Source organism: Chroicocephalus ridibundus, chromosome 7 (genome assembly GCF_963924245.1).
Source record: "Chroicocephalus ridibundus chromosome 7, bChrRid1.1, whole genome shotgun sequence".
Classification (NCBI taxonomy): Eukaryota; Metazoa; Chordata; class Aves; order Charadriiformes; family Laridae; genus Chroicocephalus; species Chroicocephalus ridibundus.
The window spans coordinates 43,047,139-43,064,654 of record NC_086290.1 but is presented as its reverse complement, the minus strand read 5'-3'; the positions used below and the strand labels follow the sequence as shown (position 1 = coordinate 43,064,654).

The 17,516-nt window shown below is 53.0% G+C and overlaps 1 protein-coding gene across 2 annotated transcripts; it reads right to left on the bottom strand.

The window, feature by feature from the left end:
- Window positions 1-1,215: 1,215 nt before the first annotated feature.
- Window positions 1,216-17,152, bottom strand: ASB18 (ankyrin repeat and SOCS box containing 18). Of its 2 annotated transcripts, none has more exons than XM_063342187.1 (6): window positions 17,015-17,152; window positions 13,163-13,701; window positions 11,968-12,235; window positions 3,244-3,742; window positions 2,475-2,588; window positions 1,216-1,632 (listed from the first exon to the last, which is right to left on the bottom strand). In XM_063342187.1, exons 2-6 carry the CDS (start codon window positions 13,401-13,403, stop codon window positions 1,447-1,449), a joined length of 1,308 nt encoding a protein of 435 aa, XP_063198257.1. In that variant the 5' UTR covers window positions 13,404-13,701; window positions 17,015-17,152; the 3' UTR covers window positions 1,216-1,446. The 2 variants fall into 2 exon arrangements, with proteins under 2 accessions (XP_063198257.1, XP_063198258.1); XM_063342188.1 differs by having other exon boundaries at window positions 1,216-1,629.
- Window positions 17,153-17,516: the final 364 nt, after the last annotated feature.

Here is a 17,516-nt window from a genome sequence, read left to right as displayed (position 1 = left end):
TCCGGGACCGCACAAAAGATGAAAAACTCGTTAGAGGCACCAAAATTTATATTTGGCTGGTTCGAACACTCAGTGGCTCAGCCAGGACGTGTTTTTTTACTAAATCCCCTTCGATTCCCACCCCCCCCCGGCTCTGACCACTGAAACAAACCGTAAAGGAAAACAGCCACTAAAGTCACGAAGTGCCAGGTCTCAAGCTGTCGTGGAGATTTGGCATGGGGCTTTACCGTGCGGCATTCCCATTGCGGGACAGGGCTCAGGCACCAAAGATGGGGAACACAGGGGGCTCGGCAACGTCCTCGAACATCTTAAAGGGCGAGGGAAGCTGAGGAAGCAGCAGGTGGAAGCTGGGAGGGGGATGGAATTTCCTTTTCCTCCCCATTTCCAAGCTCCCTGCTCCATGGGCACTGGCTGTGGGAGCCAGGGGCGCCGCCTGCACCCTGCGCACATCAGCGGCGTAACCCACAGTCGTGTCGGGTGCTGGCGCCAAGTCCAGTCAAACATGCAAAAAAGGTTGCTTTATTTATACATACTTTTTTAAACAGTGAGTGTAATTAAGCAGTGGGACGATTTGGCGAGCGCAGTGGCAGGGCTGAGAGCACGAGGACAGCTGCTCTTCTAAGGGGCACGTGCACGCGCTTGCTTTGGCTCAACAGAAATTAATTTGGGGAGCCTGAGGGTCTGGGAAAACAAATCCCTGCTCCTCCCGGTACCTTTTGCTGAGTCAACGTGTGAAACGAAAGCCCAAACTCCTCCACTTTGGGTGGCCACTGGGCTTTCCAGCCCCTCCGCGTGCCATCCTGGGAGCAGCGGTGGGCACCGTGGGTACGGGAGGTGCTGGTGCATCCCTTGGGCCCCGGGGAGCCAGGTGAAATAGGGGGCTGTATCACACCCTCCAGCTCTTTCTTGGCGGCTTCTACATCAAAAAAAAAAAAAAAAAAGATTTTTGCTCTATTTTACAGTCTGTATTAACGCCACGGGACACTGCATTCTGTTAGCGGTGGCCACGATGCACCTCTGGTCCCAGTTCTGCTCGTGCCACTCAAGGGAGATCTATCCCAAGGGATTTGATGCCCACGTGGGCTGATTTTAGTCGTCTGCTGTGCATGCTCGCCTTTGCACACCTGAGGAGCCCCGCCGCTTTGTAGAGATCCTTTATAATGAATATTATTCATATCCGCAGCACGCCCGTTAACAGCTACTAATCATTTTATTACTCTTTATAATCTATTTAAAACACAATTAGAAAAAAATCTATACAAAGTTACAGCCGAAAGCACATTTTAGTTACGTTATAAATCCCTGAAAAACAACCATCTATCATGAAAACCGGCGCTCCTTCGCTCAGCTGACAGAAATGGATGCTGCTGGTGCTGCACCGAGGGAGGACGAGGTACGGGGAGGGGGGGACGAGACGACAGACCTCGGTGGGCTCCTCTTGGCCCTTCAAAGCACGACTCCTTCGGGCTTTAGCAGCAGGTAATCGTGCAAAGGCTTGGGCACCGGCAGCAAGGGGATAAGGCAGTGGCATTTGCTGCCAAACTTTTTCCGAATGGTGGAGCGGCATAAATGTTGCAGGGACCGGACTGTGCCCGCCAGCCGGAAAAAGGACTCGTAGAATAGCTGGTGCTGCTGCAAAGAGAGGGGGGAGAGAAAACACATGAGCATCAGGTGGTTTTGGTTATTTAGCTCCTGATTAAGCCAAACAAGCCAGAGAGACTTTGGAGATCAATATCTAAGGGGAGGAGGTAAGAAACCCCTCAGCGATGTTTGCCTGTGGGTTAGGGATCCGTGCACAACGGCGGCTCCCGCTAGCAAAGGCTGGGTGAGGAACTCTCCTGTGGAAGCACACGAGAAGGAGCCCAGCCCCACTGCAGGCAGCGTCTGGGGACGATGCTTTCGCTCCCAGCATCCCTGCAGAAAGCATTCGAGCCGCCGCGGAAGAGACCTGCTTGTTTCTAAGAGGGGGAAACAAAGCAGGATTGGTCTGTGCAGCCTCAGCCTTATCCTGGCTGGGAATAAAAATCATTTCTCCCATCCCCTAGAACGTGCTGAAGAGCTTTATTTGCGTTTCAGCAGCCATCCTCCCTCACAGCCCAGCTAACCTGCGCGGCCAAGGCAGCCACCCGAGCTCACTCAAGAGCAGGCTGGCTCTACCTGTCTCACGGCTGGGGACAAGCCTTTTAAAACCACAATTAGTGGTGTGGGCTCCCACCGGGCAGTGGGCTGGCTCCCGGGTCACTTCCAGATGCTGGGATTGCAGGCCAGGGGCAGGAACGGGGTGTTGATGGAGATAAAGGGATGCAAAGCTGCTGAGATGAATTGAGTGCGCGGCAGTGCTTTGAGGACTATTCATTTCCCCCCACCACCCCCAATGAAGTTTGGATGTGGAAAAAAAAAAAAAGGCAGCTCAGTGGGTAAAATCCCCTCCTTGAGGCTCATCCATCCCTGCCAAAACACCAGCGCTGTCTCACCTGTAACACCTCCTCTGGCACGGCCTCGGCCCACTTCTCGGAGATGTGGATTTGCGAGTAGGAATTGAAGAGGACTTCAATGATCTCTGGCACGGCCGCGCAGGACTTCAGCACCTAGATGTGGGTGACAGGAGGGGGGGTTCAGACTGAGGTGCACGTTCCAGAGGGGCCGAGCATCCACCTGCTGCAGCTGAGGCTCGTCCCACCCCACCACGGTCCAGGCTGGGACAGTCCCGTGTTGGTACAAGGCAGGTGAAGGGTTTGTCCTGGCACACTTTGGAGATCATTCTCCATCTGTGAAGTGGTGGGAAGACCTGCCTTGCTGTGACACATCTTCCTCTGGATGTGGCCCTTGCTTCTTATTTACATTTTTGCCTCGTGCGTGCTAAGCCAGGATAATATTTTCTTTATTGTTTGATGTAAAATCAATGAAATGCAGAGCCATAAGGCGGCTGCACTGATGGCTGATGTACCAAGCCTGTCATTGACATCCCCAGACAGGAGAAAAATCCTCCTTGCCGGTCCTCTCCACCTGTTCTAGCTGCATCCCGTCCTTTGCCCTGCCTGCTTTTCCCCACGGGTGTTTTCATTTCCATCATTCCCAGCAGCATCACCAACCCTGATGCCATGGTCCCCTCTCCCTGCCCGGATTGGGAGGCTCTCCCAAACCCTCCCAACCCCTCGGCTTTTTATTTCCCGAAGCATCCCAACCCCAATTGCAAAATCCCAGGTGTGAGGGGGTGCGCAGGGGCTGTTTTGGGGTCAGTACCTTGACGAAGGCGGGGGGCCATATCTTCTGGGAGCCGTGGTTGAGCAGCAGCTGGATTGCGAGGTGGGGCCGCAGCTCCCTCTTGAAGGCGGCGCTTTGCAGGGCGCAGCCCAGCGGGGAGACGCCATTGTAGTCGATGGCGTTGACATCGGCCCCGCGCCGCAGGAGGAAGCCCGCCAGACTGGCGTTGGCGGCCCCGCACGCCTTGTGCAAGGGGCTCCTCCGTGTCTCATCCCGGGCATCGATGTCAGCGCCGTGGGCAGCCAGCAGCCGGCAAAACTGCAGGCAGACCTCGCCAGTGTCCGGTGCCTGCCCGCAGAGGATGCCGAGGGCCGTCTCCTCCCGTGCGCTGCGCGCGTCGACGCACGCCCCATGCCGCAAGTAGAGACGGGCATGGTCATAGAGGCAATGCCTGGCTGCCACGTGCAGTGCCGTCTCCCCCCCGTCCTCACTGGGCAGGTCAACGATGGCCCTGTGTCTTAGCAGGAGCTTGGCGCATCTGCAAAGAGACGGGGAGGCTTGGGGGTGCACCACCTGGATGGCTTTTGGGGGGCATGGGCTGGAGTGGGAGCCACAGGGGACAATGGGGTGGGAGATGGAATGGGGTGAGGATGGGGATCAGGCTGCAGCTGGGCTCCCATGGGAGTTGTGGCACTCAAGAGTTTTGGGAAGGAGCAGCAGAGACTGAGGAGGGTGACTTTGTGCTCTGGTGCCCACCATGGCAGTAGTGCTTTGGGCAATGTCACCCTCTTGCTCTTGACCAGCATCATTCATCAATGGTCATCCCTGATCATCCTTGACTACCTTGACCATCGTCATTCATGAATGGTCATCTTTGACCATGCTTGACTACCTTGATTGACCTTGACCATCTTCGGCCACCTTGACCATCCTGGACCCACCAGGGAATGGTGATCCTTGTCGCAGCTGTAGAAATTGTTGGGCAGCACTGGGACGGGTGCCTGTGGTTAGCCATACCTGCCAGGTCTCTCCTGGCCAGGTGAGGGTTGCAGGACGCATCTAGCCATGATGAGGACACACAGAGTGATTGGTCCGTTCATGCCATTGATTTTAGGGTGAGGGACCCCTTCCTGCCATCAATCTGTCAGCTGCAGTTTCATCTCCCGGCATGGCCGCAGCCCTGGGGTGTTATGGAGATGATCTACACAATCCCACCCCTTGGCTGACATCCAAGAGTTTCACAGCTGAAAACATCCCAAACTGCTGCCTCCACCTTAATCTCTGCTGGGGCTGAGCTGACACGGAGGGAAACCCTTGGTAGCGCCTCTGTGCAGCAGAAGAGCTTGGCGTGGGTTTGCTTGGGTGTAAAAATGGATTCCTCTTCTCCCCTTAAGGGACTCAAATGCCTGCATTGGGCTCCCACCCCAGAGAGGACTGAAGGATCGTGTTTTCCACCTGTCTTGAAAAGAAACACCTTTGCAGATTGTTAAAGTCTGCAGAAACTGCAAAGTCTTGCCGTGTTGTTTGGCACCCAGTAACGATGGAGCGGCAGCACCTGCACTTCCCAGGAGGAATAAATCAAAGTAAGCAATCCTTCCCATCCCAAATCATTGCTTCTACCTCTCCTTCCCCCTCGCATCACTGTGCATGGCTGCAGAGAGGGGTCGTGGCTGCTGTGGAGCAGGAACACCAGTTCCCATCAGAGCTTTTCACCTGCATCCTTCTGACAGCAGACAGGGGTTAAAGATGCCTGGTATGCCCTGATGGGTTTGTTACATGTTTGTGGTTTGTTTGGTGTTGGTTTTTTTTTTTTTTTGGTCCGTATGTGAGTAAACGGATGTGATCAGCCAGTCTGAATGAATCAAAGTGACTGCTCCATCTCCCGCCGGGAGCTGCCGGGGCCTGTCTCACGGCTCAATGTCACTGGCTGGGCAGGGCTGGTGGTGGCTGGGTCAGTGTGTGAGGCTGAGCTCACCGTTGTGGTGCGGACGAGTTATTTTTTGGAGGGGGGAGAGCCCCACGTGCTGTCCCAGCAAGACCTTGAAAACATGGCAAGCTCGTGTTTCCTAAGAGAGGCTGCTGGGGAGGTGGGAAGCGTGGTCCTTCAGGAAACCTGAGCAGTGGCTGGCTGGAGTCTAGGGAGGTTTATCAACCTTTAAACCCCTGCCTGTTTTATTTTCCTCTAATAAGCTTTTCTGTTAGCTCGGGTATCACCCAGAGCCCTGCGAGAGGTTCTGGGCTGATACAGAAGCAAAGTGAGGGGGAGCTGTGGGGGAGCGGGGTCCCAGCCTGATCCCTTCCGCAGGAGGGATGGGGAAGAAGAGGAGGAAGGATGGTGCCAGGGCGTTGCTGTTTTTTCCTGGCCCAGATGAATGCTAATATATGTAGGGAAAATAATAATAAGAAAATAGCAGTAGTAATAATAATAATAATCATCTTGTATCTTTCTAGACCTGCAGCATCACCTCCTCTAAGATTTGGTAGGAGCTGGTGAGACATTCACCGTCCTTGGCAGTGAATGTCTGCAAATACCTCCTCAGGCCGCTTTTCCCGTGCGTATCAAGACTGAGTTTGCCAGGGAAAAAAAAAAAAACAAACAAAAAAACCCCAACAACCCTGCAGGATCTGTGGGGACAGGCTATTTCTGCAGCCTTTGCAGGTCTAACGTTCCTAGATGCTGCCAGCTCACACTGGACCTCGCTGGAGGCTTACCCCGGGGATGCGCTTGTGGGTGAGCGGATTGAGCGTGGGGTTGTGCCAGCCCCCAAACCCTCAGATTCTTCCTCTGCAGTTCCCTTTTTGCTCTAAAACATGCTGAATCTCTTTCTCAAGCAATGGCTTATCTTGCTGAGGTGGGTTTTGGTGCTTGCTGGTGGGTAAAACTTTGTTGCAGGGGGTCTGTCGCTGAAGAAAATCACACTGCGCCTCGGTCGTGTTTACTGGTCTTGTCCGCCCTTGGCAGCGTTTGTAGCCCTAATTATAATGACTCTCTTGGGACCTCTCTAGGTTAGCTTAATCTGGAGGTCACAGTTAGCTCTGGCACCCTAAAACAAAGTATTTGGGGCAACCCAAGGGATCGCTCTGCAGGGAAAAATGGAAAAAAACATATTTCTGACTTGGGTGCAAAACATGCAGCAGCCTAGTCCAGGAGAAAAATATCCCCCCCCCCTTTTTTTTTTTTTTTTCTTCTTTTTATAGATCACGTTTCAAGCATCTCTGCCCCTTCCCAGGCAACAGAGGGAGGCGGCTGTGCCTAGAGACCCTGAGCATAAGCACCGTGCCGGTTTTGGCAAGCGCTGTGCATCCAGGTAGCCCGGGCTGAAGGTTTACATCCGCATGGGCAAGCGAGAGGGAATATTCCCCTGCCCTTGATTTCCAGTCAAAGGGTGGTAGGTACATCATGGGTTGCCCAGCAAAGCCAAGAGATGAGCCCAGGCCCTCCAGCCCAGCATCCTCGCTCTGCCATGGGATTTTTCTCCTACCCAGAGCAGGATGGGAGTTCAGTTCCTCTTGGCCTCCTGCTAGACATCCCAAATATTCTTCTAGAGATACCAGTATGGTAACGCCACCCTTCCCAGATGCTGTTTTGCTGGAGGGTAATTCTCACTTGTTACCAAGTTCAATGGCTAATTTGTTGGAAGAAATCCAAGACGGTTTATATTGAGTTTCCCCGCCCTGGATGCTCCTCCCTCGGCAAAGAGGGAGTGTTAATGAGGAGCTATAAATAAGGGGTGATCTGCTCCAGTTAATGGAAATGGTGGGCCCCCATAAGGAGCATGCGGCTCCTGTTTGGATGTACGGGGCGCCAGCAGGCGCTGGGTAGATGCCGCTCATATTTCCTGGCTACATGCTCTTATTTTAGTTTCTAATCTCTGCCGATGAACTCATACACTCCAACACTTTGCCAGCATTTCTAGCTTCTTGCTGTGTGTGTGGTGGTTTTTTTTTTTTTTTTTTTTTATCAACGCCCTGTTGTTCACCATCAGATCAGACTAAATTCCTGTTAAAAAAGGGTCGGCTAGCCCTTGTTATTTTTTGAGGGCTTCTCTCCGATTTTCTGGGAATATCGCAAGGAGCTGGACGTTTAGTTCAGCAGAAATTCAGACGCAGGGTGGCAAAGCAAACCAGTTTGTTTTCCATCCAGCCTGGTCCCATTGACCTGGCCAAGCAGCTCACTGGTGGCAGTGATACCCCTGGAGCCAAGTCCTCAAAAGCCACCCTGGCGCACAGCTAAGCCAAATTTTGACTGGTTCAAACTCACTTCCAAGCTCTTCCTAACTCATTTGAGCGTGATGGATAAGAAACCTGAATGTTCCCTTGCTTGGGCAAGTCACTCATTAGGTCAAAGTCTCACTGATTTGTGATAACTGGTGTTAGTACCGCAAGTTCGCCTTGCACTGGGATCCTGGCTCAAATAAGTGGGATAAAGTGATTTGGGTTGTTTCTTTTTTCCTTCTTCGCCCATCAATATATTCGGGGCGGACGTCAGTGCTACGTCGGTCAGGATGTGCCCGTTGCCCTCCTCTGCCCTCCCACTGCCAGGACAACTCCCACTGGCCACGGCTGCCAGCGTCCCGGCGGGATGCCGCTCAGCTTGGGATGAAAAATGCCCAGGCTGGGAAAGTGGGATTTAGCTTGAACTGGGATGTGATGAATAACCAGCAGGAGGAGCAGGAGGTTGGGGCAGCAGAGGCTGGAGGAAAATTCCTGTCCCAAAATCCTGCTCAGGCACTCAGTTTTCTTAAGGAAGAAATCTCCTGTTTGTGTTTTTATCCCCTCCCTGGGGCTGGAGTGAGGCTTTCCCATCCTTCGCTTGGTTGTTTTTCGTGGCATCTGAGTGACCGTCTTCCGATCTGTCTGTGATTTATTGCAGGATTGATCTCGATAAGGGGGGGGGGGGGGGGAAACCCCAGCATTTCCCAAGCCTGGCTCTGAGTGCAAGGGTTATTCTTATTAATTTCCTGAAAGAAGGAGAAACGAAACCTGTTTTTCTTTAAAAGATGAAAATCACAAGCCCAGAGGTGAACCGTGGCAATGTCAGTGCCGAGGGTTGGTCGTGGTGGGGGCTGGTTGTGCCGGCGTGGGGACAGCTCTGTCGCCGCAGGGTGACCACCGGCCCAGGAGCATCACTCTCTGCACCCCAAGGATTCCTGAGCTGTGGATACACGGCTGTCTGAGCCCTCGTTTTGGCAACTTCCAACTTGGGAAGCAGCTTCTCCAAAGAGCAGGGTCAGGCCTTGTTTTGTGCTCTGTCTGCTTTTGTCCTCTCTATTTCTCGCTCAGGACCCATTAAGGAGCTGGTCTTCCCTGGTGTGGGGGGGGACGACTTCCCGAAATGATGGCTCCAAAGGCTCCGAGTTTTGTATTTTAGCAACACTAAATAGAGCAGAGGATGAGGCTTAGCACCAGATGATGCTAAATGCTGGCTTTTAAAATCCGTGGTCTTTTTTTATTTGTAGTAACGCTTCCTTCCCGCAGCCAAAAGTACAGCGTGCCTGGGCCGATGCTGGAATAGCCGTAGGGGCTGGATCCACCAATGGTGGCTTAATGCCCATCTCCCTGGCATTTGGGAGCCTTGCTATCTTGAGAGCGTTGCCTTTTTAGGTACCTGCCTTCCTGCTTTGCTTCTTTTTTTCTGCTAATTCCTCCCCCGATGAGCTATCCTCATCCAACACCCCCTAAGGAAAATCTGTCCTGTCTTCTCGAGCTGGCTGCTCCCTACCCCATCGTTTCTTGCACGGAGCCCCCTTGGACACCGAGTCTCCTCCTGCATTGCCTCACCTCACCGTCTACCTCCCATCCCTCAGAGCTGGAGGGTGGGAGCCAGAAGACAACTCCAGTTTCGGGCTCCCAGGGTGCAGAGAAAGCTTGAAGACATGAATGCAAGGGTATCACTCAGCCATAAGCCGAAGTTGCGCAGAGGCAGGGGTAACATCTTCTTTTCTCATCCCTTAGCTTGACTAAGCCCTCTTCCATCCATGGAAGGCCGAGGAAGGTGAGCCCTGGGGGATTTCTCTCCAGGCAAGCTCTCCCTGGTTGCATGGGAAACCTGCCATCTTCAGAGAGCTTTTTCTGACTCGCAGATCTGAAGGAGGAGGACTCCACAAACGCGGTAGCGTCCGCCATCCCTTCTGCTGTGGGCACCGCGATGGGAGGCGGGGGCTGCGTCCCGCATCCCCACGATGTGCCTTCCCACCGCCCCATGCCTGCTCTTCCCCCCGCCACCGCCGGGAGAGTTGAAACTCTTCCTCTCCCCCTCAATTATTTTTATTTTTTTTTTTTTCGGGGTGCCAATAAAGGCAAACTCCTTTAATCATCCCGGCTTTAAGAGGGAAACAGGAGAGCGCCAGGGAGAGAGTGCAGTGAATTTAGAGACTCATCTTACCCCACCATGTTAATTATCTCTGCTGTAAAAAAGAGGTCAAGGAGAGGAACTCTACTAAATAGGCCGACGTTGGCATGAACAGCTCCTAAAGTGAAGAAGGTAAGACTGAACTTTACTGGAACTTTTTTTTTTCCCATCTCTTCAAAAAGCTCCTAGATTAAAGCTCTGATATCCTTTTTGTTGAAATCTCATGGATTCTGAAGCTCAAATGGCTGGAAGGAAGCCCAGATAATTTTTTTTTATCCCAGTCACTGAGAGGCTCAAAGGTTTTAAGTCCTGCCCCCATGGTGAATTGCCGAGTATATAGGAATACAGAAGAACCTGGCACATAGGTGTTCTGGCCATTGTTATCGAGAGGGAGAAAAATAAAATAGCTCTCTATGTAGGTCAATGACCTGCTCTTTATTGTCAGTAAAAAATTAAGGATGACCTAAAATCTACTACTCAATGAAAAAAAAAATAAAATAATAAAAAAAAAAAGGCAAGGTAAAGTAGTCTCCCCCTAATCAAAGAGGAAATGTTTGTGTTACCTAAAGCTTGACCTCCTCAGTCTCTAACTTTAGCAAAGTCTTTGCGATTGAAAAGCAGTGGTCGAAACCTCAAAACCTGTCTGAAATGTCTATTAATTTTTGATCTTTCAAGGGAGTTGGCTTAGTTATTGTAGAAGCCCCCGTAGCGCCAGGTAGCGTAGTTAAGGGTCTCTCAGCATTTCCATTATAAAGCCCCAATATTCAAGGGCTTATAACTCAGCTGTTTCCACATTGCGTCTGTCTGATCCCCGCGTCGCAGTTTGCTGGCTCACCTGCCATCTCCCTCCATCCTTCTGGGAGAAATAACATATAAATTGGTGATGGTGGCTTAATTTTAATATAAATATATATAACACTTTTTCCACCCCCACGCTGGGAAGCACTTGGTCAAAACCAGGACACCTGGACCTCTGTGGGCCATGGGGTCCTCTCCATGCACCAGGTTGGTTTCCATGCCCCATCTCTATGGGGCGAGAGTGAAGCCTAAAATACCTCCCTGTGGCTTTTAGGATGGCTTGGGGTTTGGAGACTGAAGGCTTTAAGGTCAAAAGGGAGCTCAGGTGAAGGAATTTAAAAAAAAAAAAAAAAAAAAAATTAATGATGAGGGCTGCTGGTAGCACCCTCCCTTACTCATCCCTCTCCTTCCAACCCTCATTGCACCAAGGATGCGTTTGATTAATCCTTAGATTTTTGGCTGGAAGAGAATTTGATTGATACTTAATTTTTTTTTCTTTTTGCCATCTTGCAGAGACTTGTATTTATAAGCCGGGCTCAAGATATTTACGCCTGCGAACCTTTTCGTCTTTAGCTGCTATTCTTTTGCAGGGCCCTTTCCCTGACTGCTGGCCCACGGCACATCGGATCCGTAATGGCAGCCTTGCCTTCACCACCTACTCCTAGTTCAGCTTGCTGCCTGCCCAAAGGGGAGAGGATTGAAGCCAGGGTGGCTTTTTGCTGAAGCTGGCAGGCGATGAAATTCGCTACGGCCCTACGCAGTTTCATCAGGATATCAAGGGGCTGATCTCCTTATTTAAAAAACAAAAAAAAACCCACCCCAAAACTGCAAAAAAACCCAAACAGCAAAAACCCAGTTCCTTAAGTCTAATGATTTAGGCACTTAAAATCCTACACGTGTGCATGAAAAGCTTATTTTTCGAGGCAATGTTTATACTCATCTCTGCGTGATGCTGATCCAAGGTGAGAAGGGAGCAGATGCCCGTGGCCGAGCCTTAGCTCCAACTATAAACCAAGGTGGACCTGTATGTGGCTTGTGTGTTGGGGGGGTGTTGAGGAGGTTGGAGGATCGCTCCCCATCCCGCAGACTTCATCCCTTCGTTACAGCCCTGGGGCTGGGATTTTAGGAGGAGTGGGAGCCCTTATGGGCACTGGCATCCCTTGCAGATGGGGTCAGCACGGGCTGAGGGGTGCAGGAGGTTGGGGTGACCTGTGTGGCCCGTGACTGGACCCATCCTCAGCATCTCCTGGGGGAAAGCGCGCTGGACCTGGGATGTGGGACATAGTGATTTTTGGGATAAATCATCACAAAAGGGGAGGAAGGAAAAGCATGTGGAGCTGGGCTGCATTGCTCCTGTCCATGGGAAGGAGACCTGGGCTGTGCAACGTTCCTGGCACCAAAATGTCCCTTTTTGATCTGTGCTGCATGTGCCGCGGCAGCTGATACAGCCGGGAGATGTGGGAGTATGTGGGAAGCCTTGCCAGGGATCGCGGCATAATTTTTGCACCCCACAGAAACAAAAGCGCTGGGTTCTGCGTGCAGGGGATGCGGAGGGAGGTTATCAGCTGAGGGGCGGGGGGCGGGAGCATGCTGATGGGGGACCCTGTCCTTACCCCAGGGAGTCTTGGGTGGTGCAGAGGTGCAGCGGGGCCAGGCCCTCATCGCTCCGCAGGTTGGGATCAGCCTTGTGCTCCAGCAGCAGCTCCACGCAGTCGGTGTGACCCCCCAGGCAGGCTTCATGCAGGGGCCCACGCCCCCCCGGCGCCAGGTCGGGGTCGGCCCGTCGGCGGAGGAGATGGCGCAGGCAGGTGGTGTGACCCCAGCGGGCGGCGAGGCAAAGCGGGGTGGTCAACTCCTGCTTGTACTCCAGCGACCACAGCCCTGCAGGGAGGAAGAGGAGGAGGGAGCGGGGCTGATGCCTGGGGCTGACCCGCTGGGTTGCCGTCCCCTCTGCGCCAGCCTTGCCAATAAATCACATCAAGACACTGCTTCTTCCATGTTTTTCTTTTAGCTCCCTGGCATCTTTAGGTATTTCGAAGAGCCTGGTTACAGCCGGTGGCTGCTCTGAGCGCTCTTGGCAAGACGGGAAGAAAAACTACCCCGCTGAGTCAACATCCAGGAGCAGAATTTCAGATGGCACGAGGTGGGTAAACCAATACCTTACCCACAACCAGCTGCACAGGAGACCCTGCGTGCAAGACCTTGCTGGCAGGAGCTAAAAAGGCAGCTCGTGAATTCCCCACCTGCACCAGGCTGAGCGTGGGATGCGTTAGGTTTGGATTTGGCTGGAGCAAAGGAAAGGACATTTCCTGGCAGCTCCGGGGCTATCCACAGATGCACAGTGCCTGCTGAGCATCTGGGGCTGCGGTACCCATCTGGGGTCGGGAGGAACCAGGTACCGCTACCCTGGGAGCGTCTCCTTCCTGCCAGATAGGACCAGGCTGCTCTTTCTGAGCCCCTGCACGGGGAATCTGGGCTACGAGCCCTCTTGCAAGCATGCCTAAGTCATGGAGTGCCCCATCCCAACCTGGAAAAACCATGTGGACATGCATTTCTTAAACTTCCCTGCCCCTCCGGTGGGTTAGTATGTGCAGAAGAGGAGAAAATACTAAAAGAAAGTTCTGAATGCTTATGCCTAAGTCTGCAGGGCACAGGCAGCTAACCAGCAACCAGCCGCCTCGGGAACAGCCTCTATAAAAGCAGCGTTAGGCGCTTAAATGCACCGCACCTCTCTGTTTTTAGGGTTAGTAAATACCTGGATTTTTTTTTTTTTAAATTTTTCTGGACTGGCCTTTAAAGGAGAAGTACCTGAGAGTCCATAAGAGGCTTGGCTTTTCACCTGCCACTCCAGCTCATTTTTATTGATCTCAAAAACCAGGTTGACATCTTGATAGTATCGGTCAGTCAGGATCTCGAGGGTCCTCAGGTCTCCCGTGACCAGGGCTGTGTAATACTTGGTGGCGGGAGCGTGAGCCGTTAGAGGATGTGCCGAATCCAATTTGGGGGAAATCTGTAGCTTTTCTGTTACAGGTCCCGGTAATTCACCCATTCCAGTGCTTCCCGTGTGCGTAGGTCCTAGCTGGGAGGATCGACAGGCTTTTATAGTTCATTGTTTCCATCCTCCTGGGCTCATTGTCTAATTATAATCCAGTTAAGGCTCTATTGTTGTTGTATTTATAACTCGGAGGGGTCAGGTGATAACAGGCACACGATACAATGAGGGTCAATCGGTCAGCGGGCTGTGTTGCTGCAGCACCTCCTGGATTAAATTGCTGATTTAATTGCAGGCAGCAGCTTGGGATACGGGTGTTTAGGCTGGGAGGGAAACAGTGCCTAGAATTCAGGAGCTGTAAAAAAGGAAGAAAAAAAAAAAATTATTTAGTCAGCTCCCATCTGCCCGACCCCGTATAATCATAGTTGTGTGCTCCGAGAAAATGTTTTTTGTTTTGTTTTTTTTTTTTTTTTTTTTTTTTCTCTGCCTAGCATGGTATTTTTATTTTTTTTTTTTTCCCTTTAATGGGCTCATACCTGTTTCCAGTCTCGTGGCTGCCCTATGGAAAAATCTGGGCAGCGTGCCAGCGGCCAACAAGACGCAGGCTGGCATGCTGGCACATCCCCGCAGGGATGCAAAGCACTTGGCAAAGGCCAGCGAGGTACAACCCCCCCCCAGTCTTGGGGCTTTGGCGGGGGGGTGGGGGGGGGCGTGGCCACTCTCACCGCTGCTGCCTTGTATAGGAGAGAGAAAGCGCTCAGCCTCTGCTGCCATTTAAGCACAGGGAGGGATGCCAGCGGAGCGTCCCTGGCTCCCGCTGCCCCCGGGCCTGTGGCTCCTTTCCTCAAGGTCACGGGTGAAGTCCGCGGGGACGAGAATTAGACCTCCTCGTCTCGTGACTTGGTGGCTTTGCCACCAGCCCCAGGCTCTGGGTGACACAACTCCCGCCGCCTGCCAGCCCTCCCACCCCACCTCCCCGGGGAATAGAACGTGATCAAAGCAGATCTCGGGAAGGTGTTAAACTATATCGAAGCGACCAGTTGTGGAGGCATTGCTGGAACACTTCGTGGCTCCCTCCATGTGGAGTCATCCTGGGCCTGGAAGAAGTTTGGGACCTTCTCCGTAGCCCCCTGCAAGCGGGGACCTTGCTGGGCTTCTGCAGGTGACCATGAGCATCCTTGTGCCAACACATCTGTATTGCAAGAGCCAGCTGAGGTTTCTCAGCACGGCTGCTTCCCTAACCCCATCCCTGGAGAGGTTCAGGGCCAGGCTTGATGAGGTTCTGAGCAACCTGATCTAGTTAAAGGTGTCCCTGCTCACTGCAGGGGGGTTGGACTAGATGGCCTTTAAAGGTCCCTTCCAACCCAACACATTCTAGGATTCTACTCTATGATTCTATGACATCCAACCACCTGGCCCTGGAGGCCATGGGGGACAGCGTGGAGCCACAAAAAATGCCACGGTGTGTCCATCCAGGATGGGGTTGCACTGAGCTGGGGGAGGTCTAACTTGGAGTCCTTGTGTAAAGGACCCCCTTCCTTGAGGTCCCTGTTGATGAGCAGCTGCAGCGGGAGCTAATTTAGGGTCAATTTATGTGGTCTTTCCTGTTTTGCTTCGCCTGCCGTACTCAAGGGTGGCCTTCCCACCTGGCTGGCTGCCTACAACTGCTCAGTTGGTGTGAACCTCCAGCTCCCATCACCTTTCTCTCTTCTTTTACCACTTGTTCCTGTTCTGCTCCCTTCGCCCTTCTGGTATCCACTGAACCACCTCCTAAAAGCATTGTTTTGGGATGAAAAACGGCCTCGTTATCCCCTGGGGTCCCTCGGCTGGCGCAGGAGGAGGTGTGGAGCCCCAGGGAGAGGCACAGGCTGGGATTGTTTTCCCCAGGGACTTGTGGTGGGTGGTGTTTTCACAGCCCCTGGCTCCCTTTCCCCCTCCGCTTGTTAGCCATCCTGAAACATTTTTGCGGCGGCGTTGGAGGAAGCCTGCCTCCATGTGCCCTCGCTCCCACCCAGGGGATGGCCTTCCTGCGGCACAGACCACCCCCCCTCCCCGGCAGCCGGGTATATTTAGTGGGGAGTCTAGACCTTCTCCATCAGACGGGGACTAATTTTGCAACGGGGGTGTGTGTGTATGCGTGTGGCGTTAAACCGCTGTGGAGAGCGTGTTGAAATACCCTGTGACCCCTTCTCCTGAGCCTTTTAATCAGTGCCTATTTGCATACGACACTCGCTTTCTCGGGTCGCGGTAATGACAGGATTAACAGCGTTGCTGAAGGAGAGGGTTAAAAATAGCCAGGGCCAGCAAGAGCAGGAAGAAGAAGTCCTCTTGTAGCTGAGTGGCACAGATATGTAAGCGCCTGAGCTCCTGCCAGCCAAGTCAAGTGCTTTTTCCACCGATGAGTGGAAAGTGATGTCAGGATGAAACAATATTCCCATGGTTTGAAGGGAAACGCAGCCGTCCAGGCGGGAGTGATTTACTGCCGAGAAGAGCTGGCAGCCAGGACCCCTGTGGAGAATCCTGGGGCTGGCCAGGAGAGGGGGAGAAGTCCCTGCTTGTGTTTAGAAGGAGAACAGGGGGTTTTGACTGCTTATAAACTACCTGTCACCTTCGGGCAGAGATTTTGGGTGCTGGGGGGAGGCTGGGACCCACCAACCCCCCTCCCACCTTTGCTCTGCCACTGCCACAGCCTTGGGCATGTCACCTCGAGCATCCCAGTCCCCACGCCTCGAGGATCCAAGGGACTGATCCTGCAGCCAATTAAACCTGGGATGGTCCTTATGTGTCCTTACTTGAGCAGAGATGTTCCTCCGCAGGCTCGGGCCCTAGGTGCTGGCGAGGACGAGCACTTCATTAGCAGTACCCTCGCACTCATTAATCTCTAACGCGGGGGTAGTGTCTTAACCTTCTCCCCACATCCGACTGTTTGCAGAGTACACCTCATTTAACAAAACATTAAGCATTTTACTTCCTCAGATCAAGTGTATCTATTAATAATGACTTAAATTGTCTGCGCTGGCTTCACATTATGAGGAAAACTCGTTGCTGGCACACGGAAGAGCAGGATACGCAGAAGCAAAATGACTTCAGCGCGAGCTCATTCCCCAGGTTGAGCTGCCGCATAACAACTTAGTCCTCGCACCGGGGAGATTTCAGCCCATAATAACTTGCCCTGCCAGCTCAAAAAACCCCGGGAGCCTGCCTTAAAAAAGTCCAGCGCGTCCAGATGTGTCCGTGCTGAGAGCTCCCGGTGCCATCGCTGTGATTTACAGCCGCCCTCCGGCAGCGGGGAACGCTGTTATTTATTTTTATTTTTACGTTTTTTTTTCTTTTTCTTTTTTTCCCAGGGAAATTTCCAGTGTGATGAAGGAGCCCGAGGGCTGGCAGCCTGCGGCTCTGCCTCCTCCAGCTGCTTTCAAGTGTGGATGGCAATGCCTGACAGACTTAAAGCTTGCACCAACTCCCCCTCACCCCACATCCTTTACCCCCCAAAATAATTAAAACGAGCTGGCCGAGTGGCAGAGCTCCCTGCGATGGGGCAACGGCCGTGTCCCCCTCGGCGCCGTGGGGAGGGGATGCTGTGCCCACAGTCGGGGGACCAGGGGGTGGGCAGGCGGGATGGAGAGCCCACCACGCCAGGAGATAAACCATGGGCTGCCCAAGCCTACCTTGGAGGGACGGCGGCGTGAGGGTGGCTCTCCGGGGCGACGTTTGCTCTTGTCCCCAGGCCACCATCCCCGGCCGGGCAGCGCGGGGTGGGAGGTTTGAGCTCCTCTCTCCGAGCCAGGTGTCACCTTGCAAACAGCCAACCTGTCGCCAAAACGTCCCTACGTTTATATTTCCAGCACTCTCCCCCCCCCACCCCCCATACCTCCCCCCTTCCATGTGACAGCGCTGCCCAGTTATGCGGCTGGTGGCTGAGCGAGGGGGTCAGATGCAGGATTAACATGCCCCCCCCGCCCTGGTGTGCCGTGGAGGTGGTGGTGGGGGATAATGCTTTGCACCCCCCCAAAACAACTTTTGAGGCTGCAATTGCATGAGCAGAGCCAGCCGAGCAGCCGCCGCTGGACCAGATCTCCTTTAAAAACTGCCACCCAGTGAAATATAAACTTGTCCTGAGGCTGCATTGATTTTGTCCGGTTTTTATTGGAAATTAGATAATATTTAAAT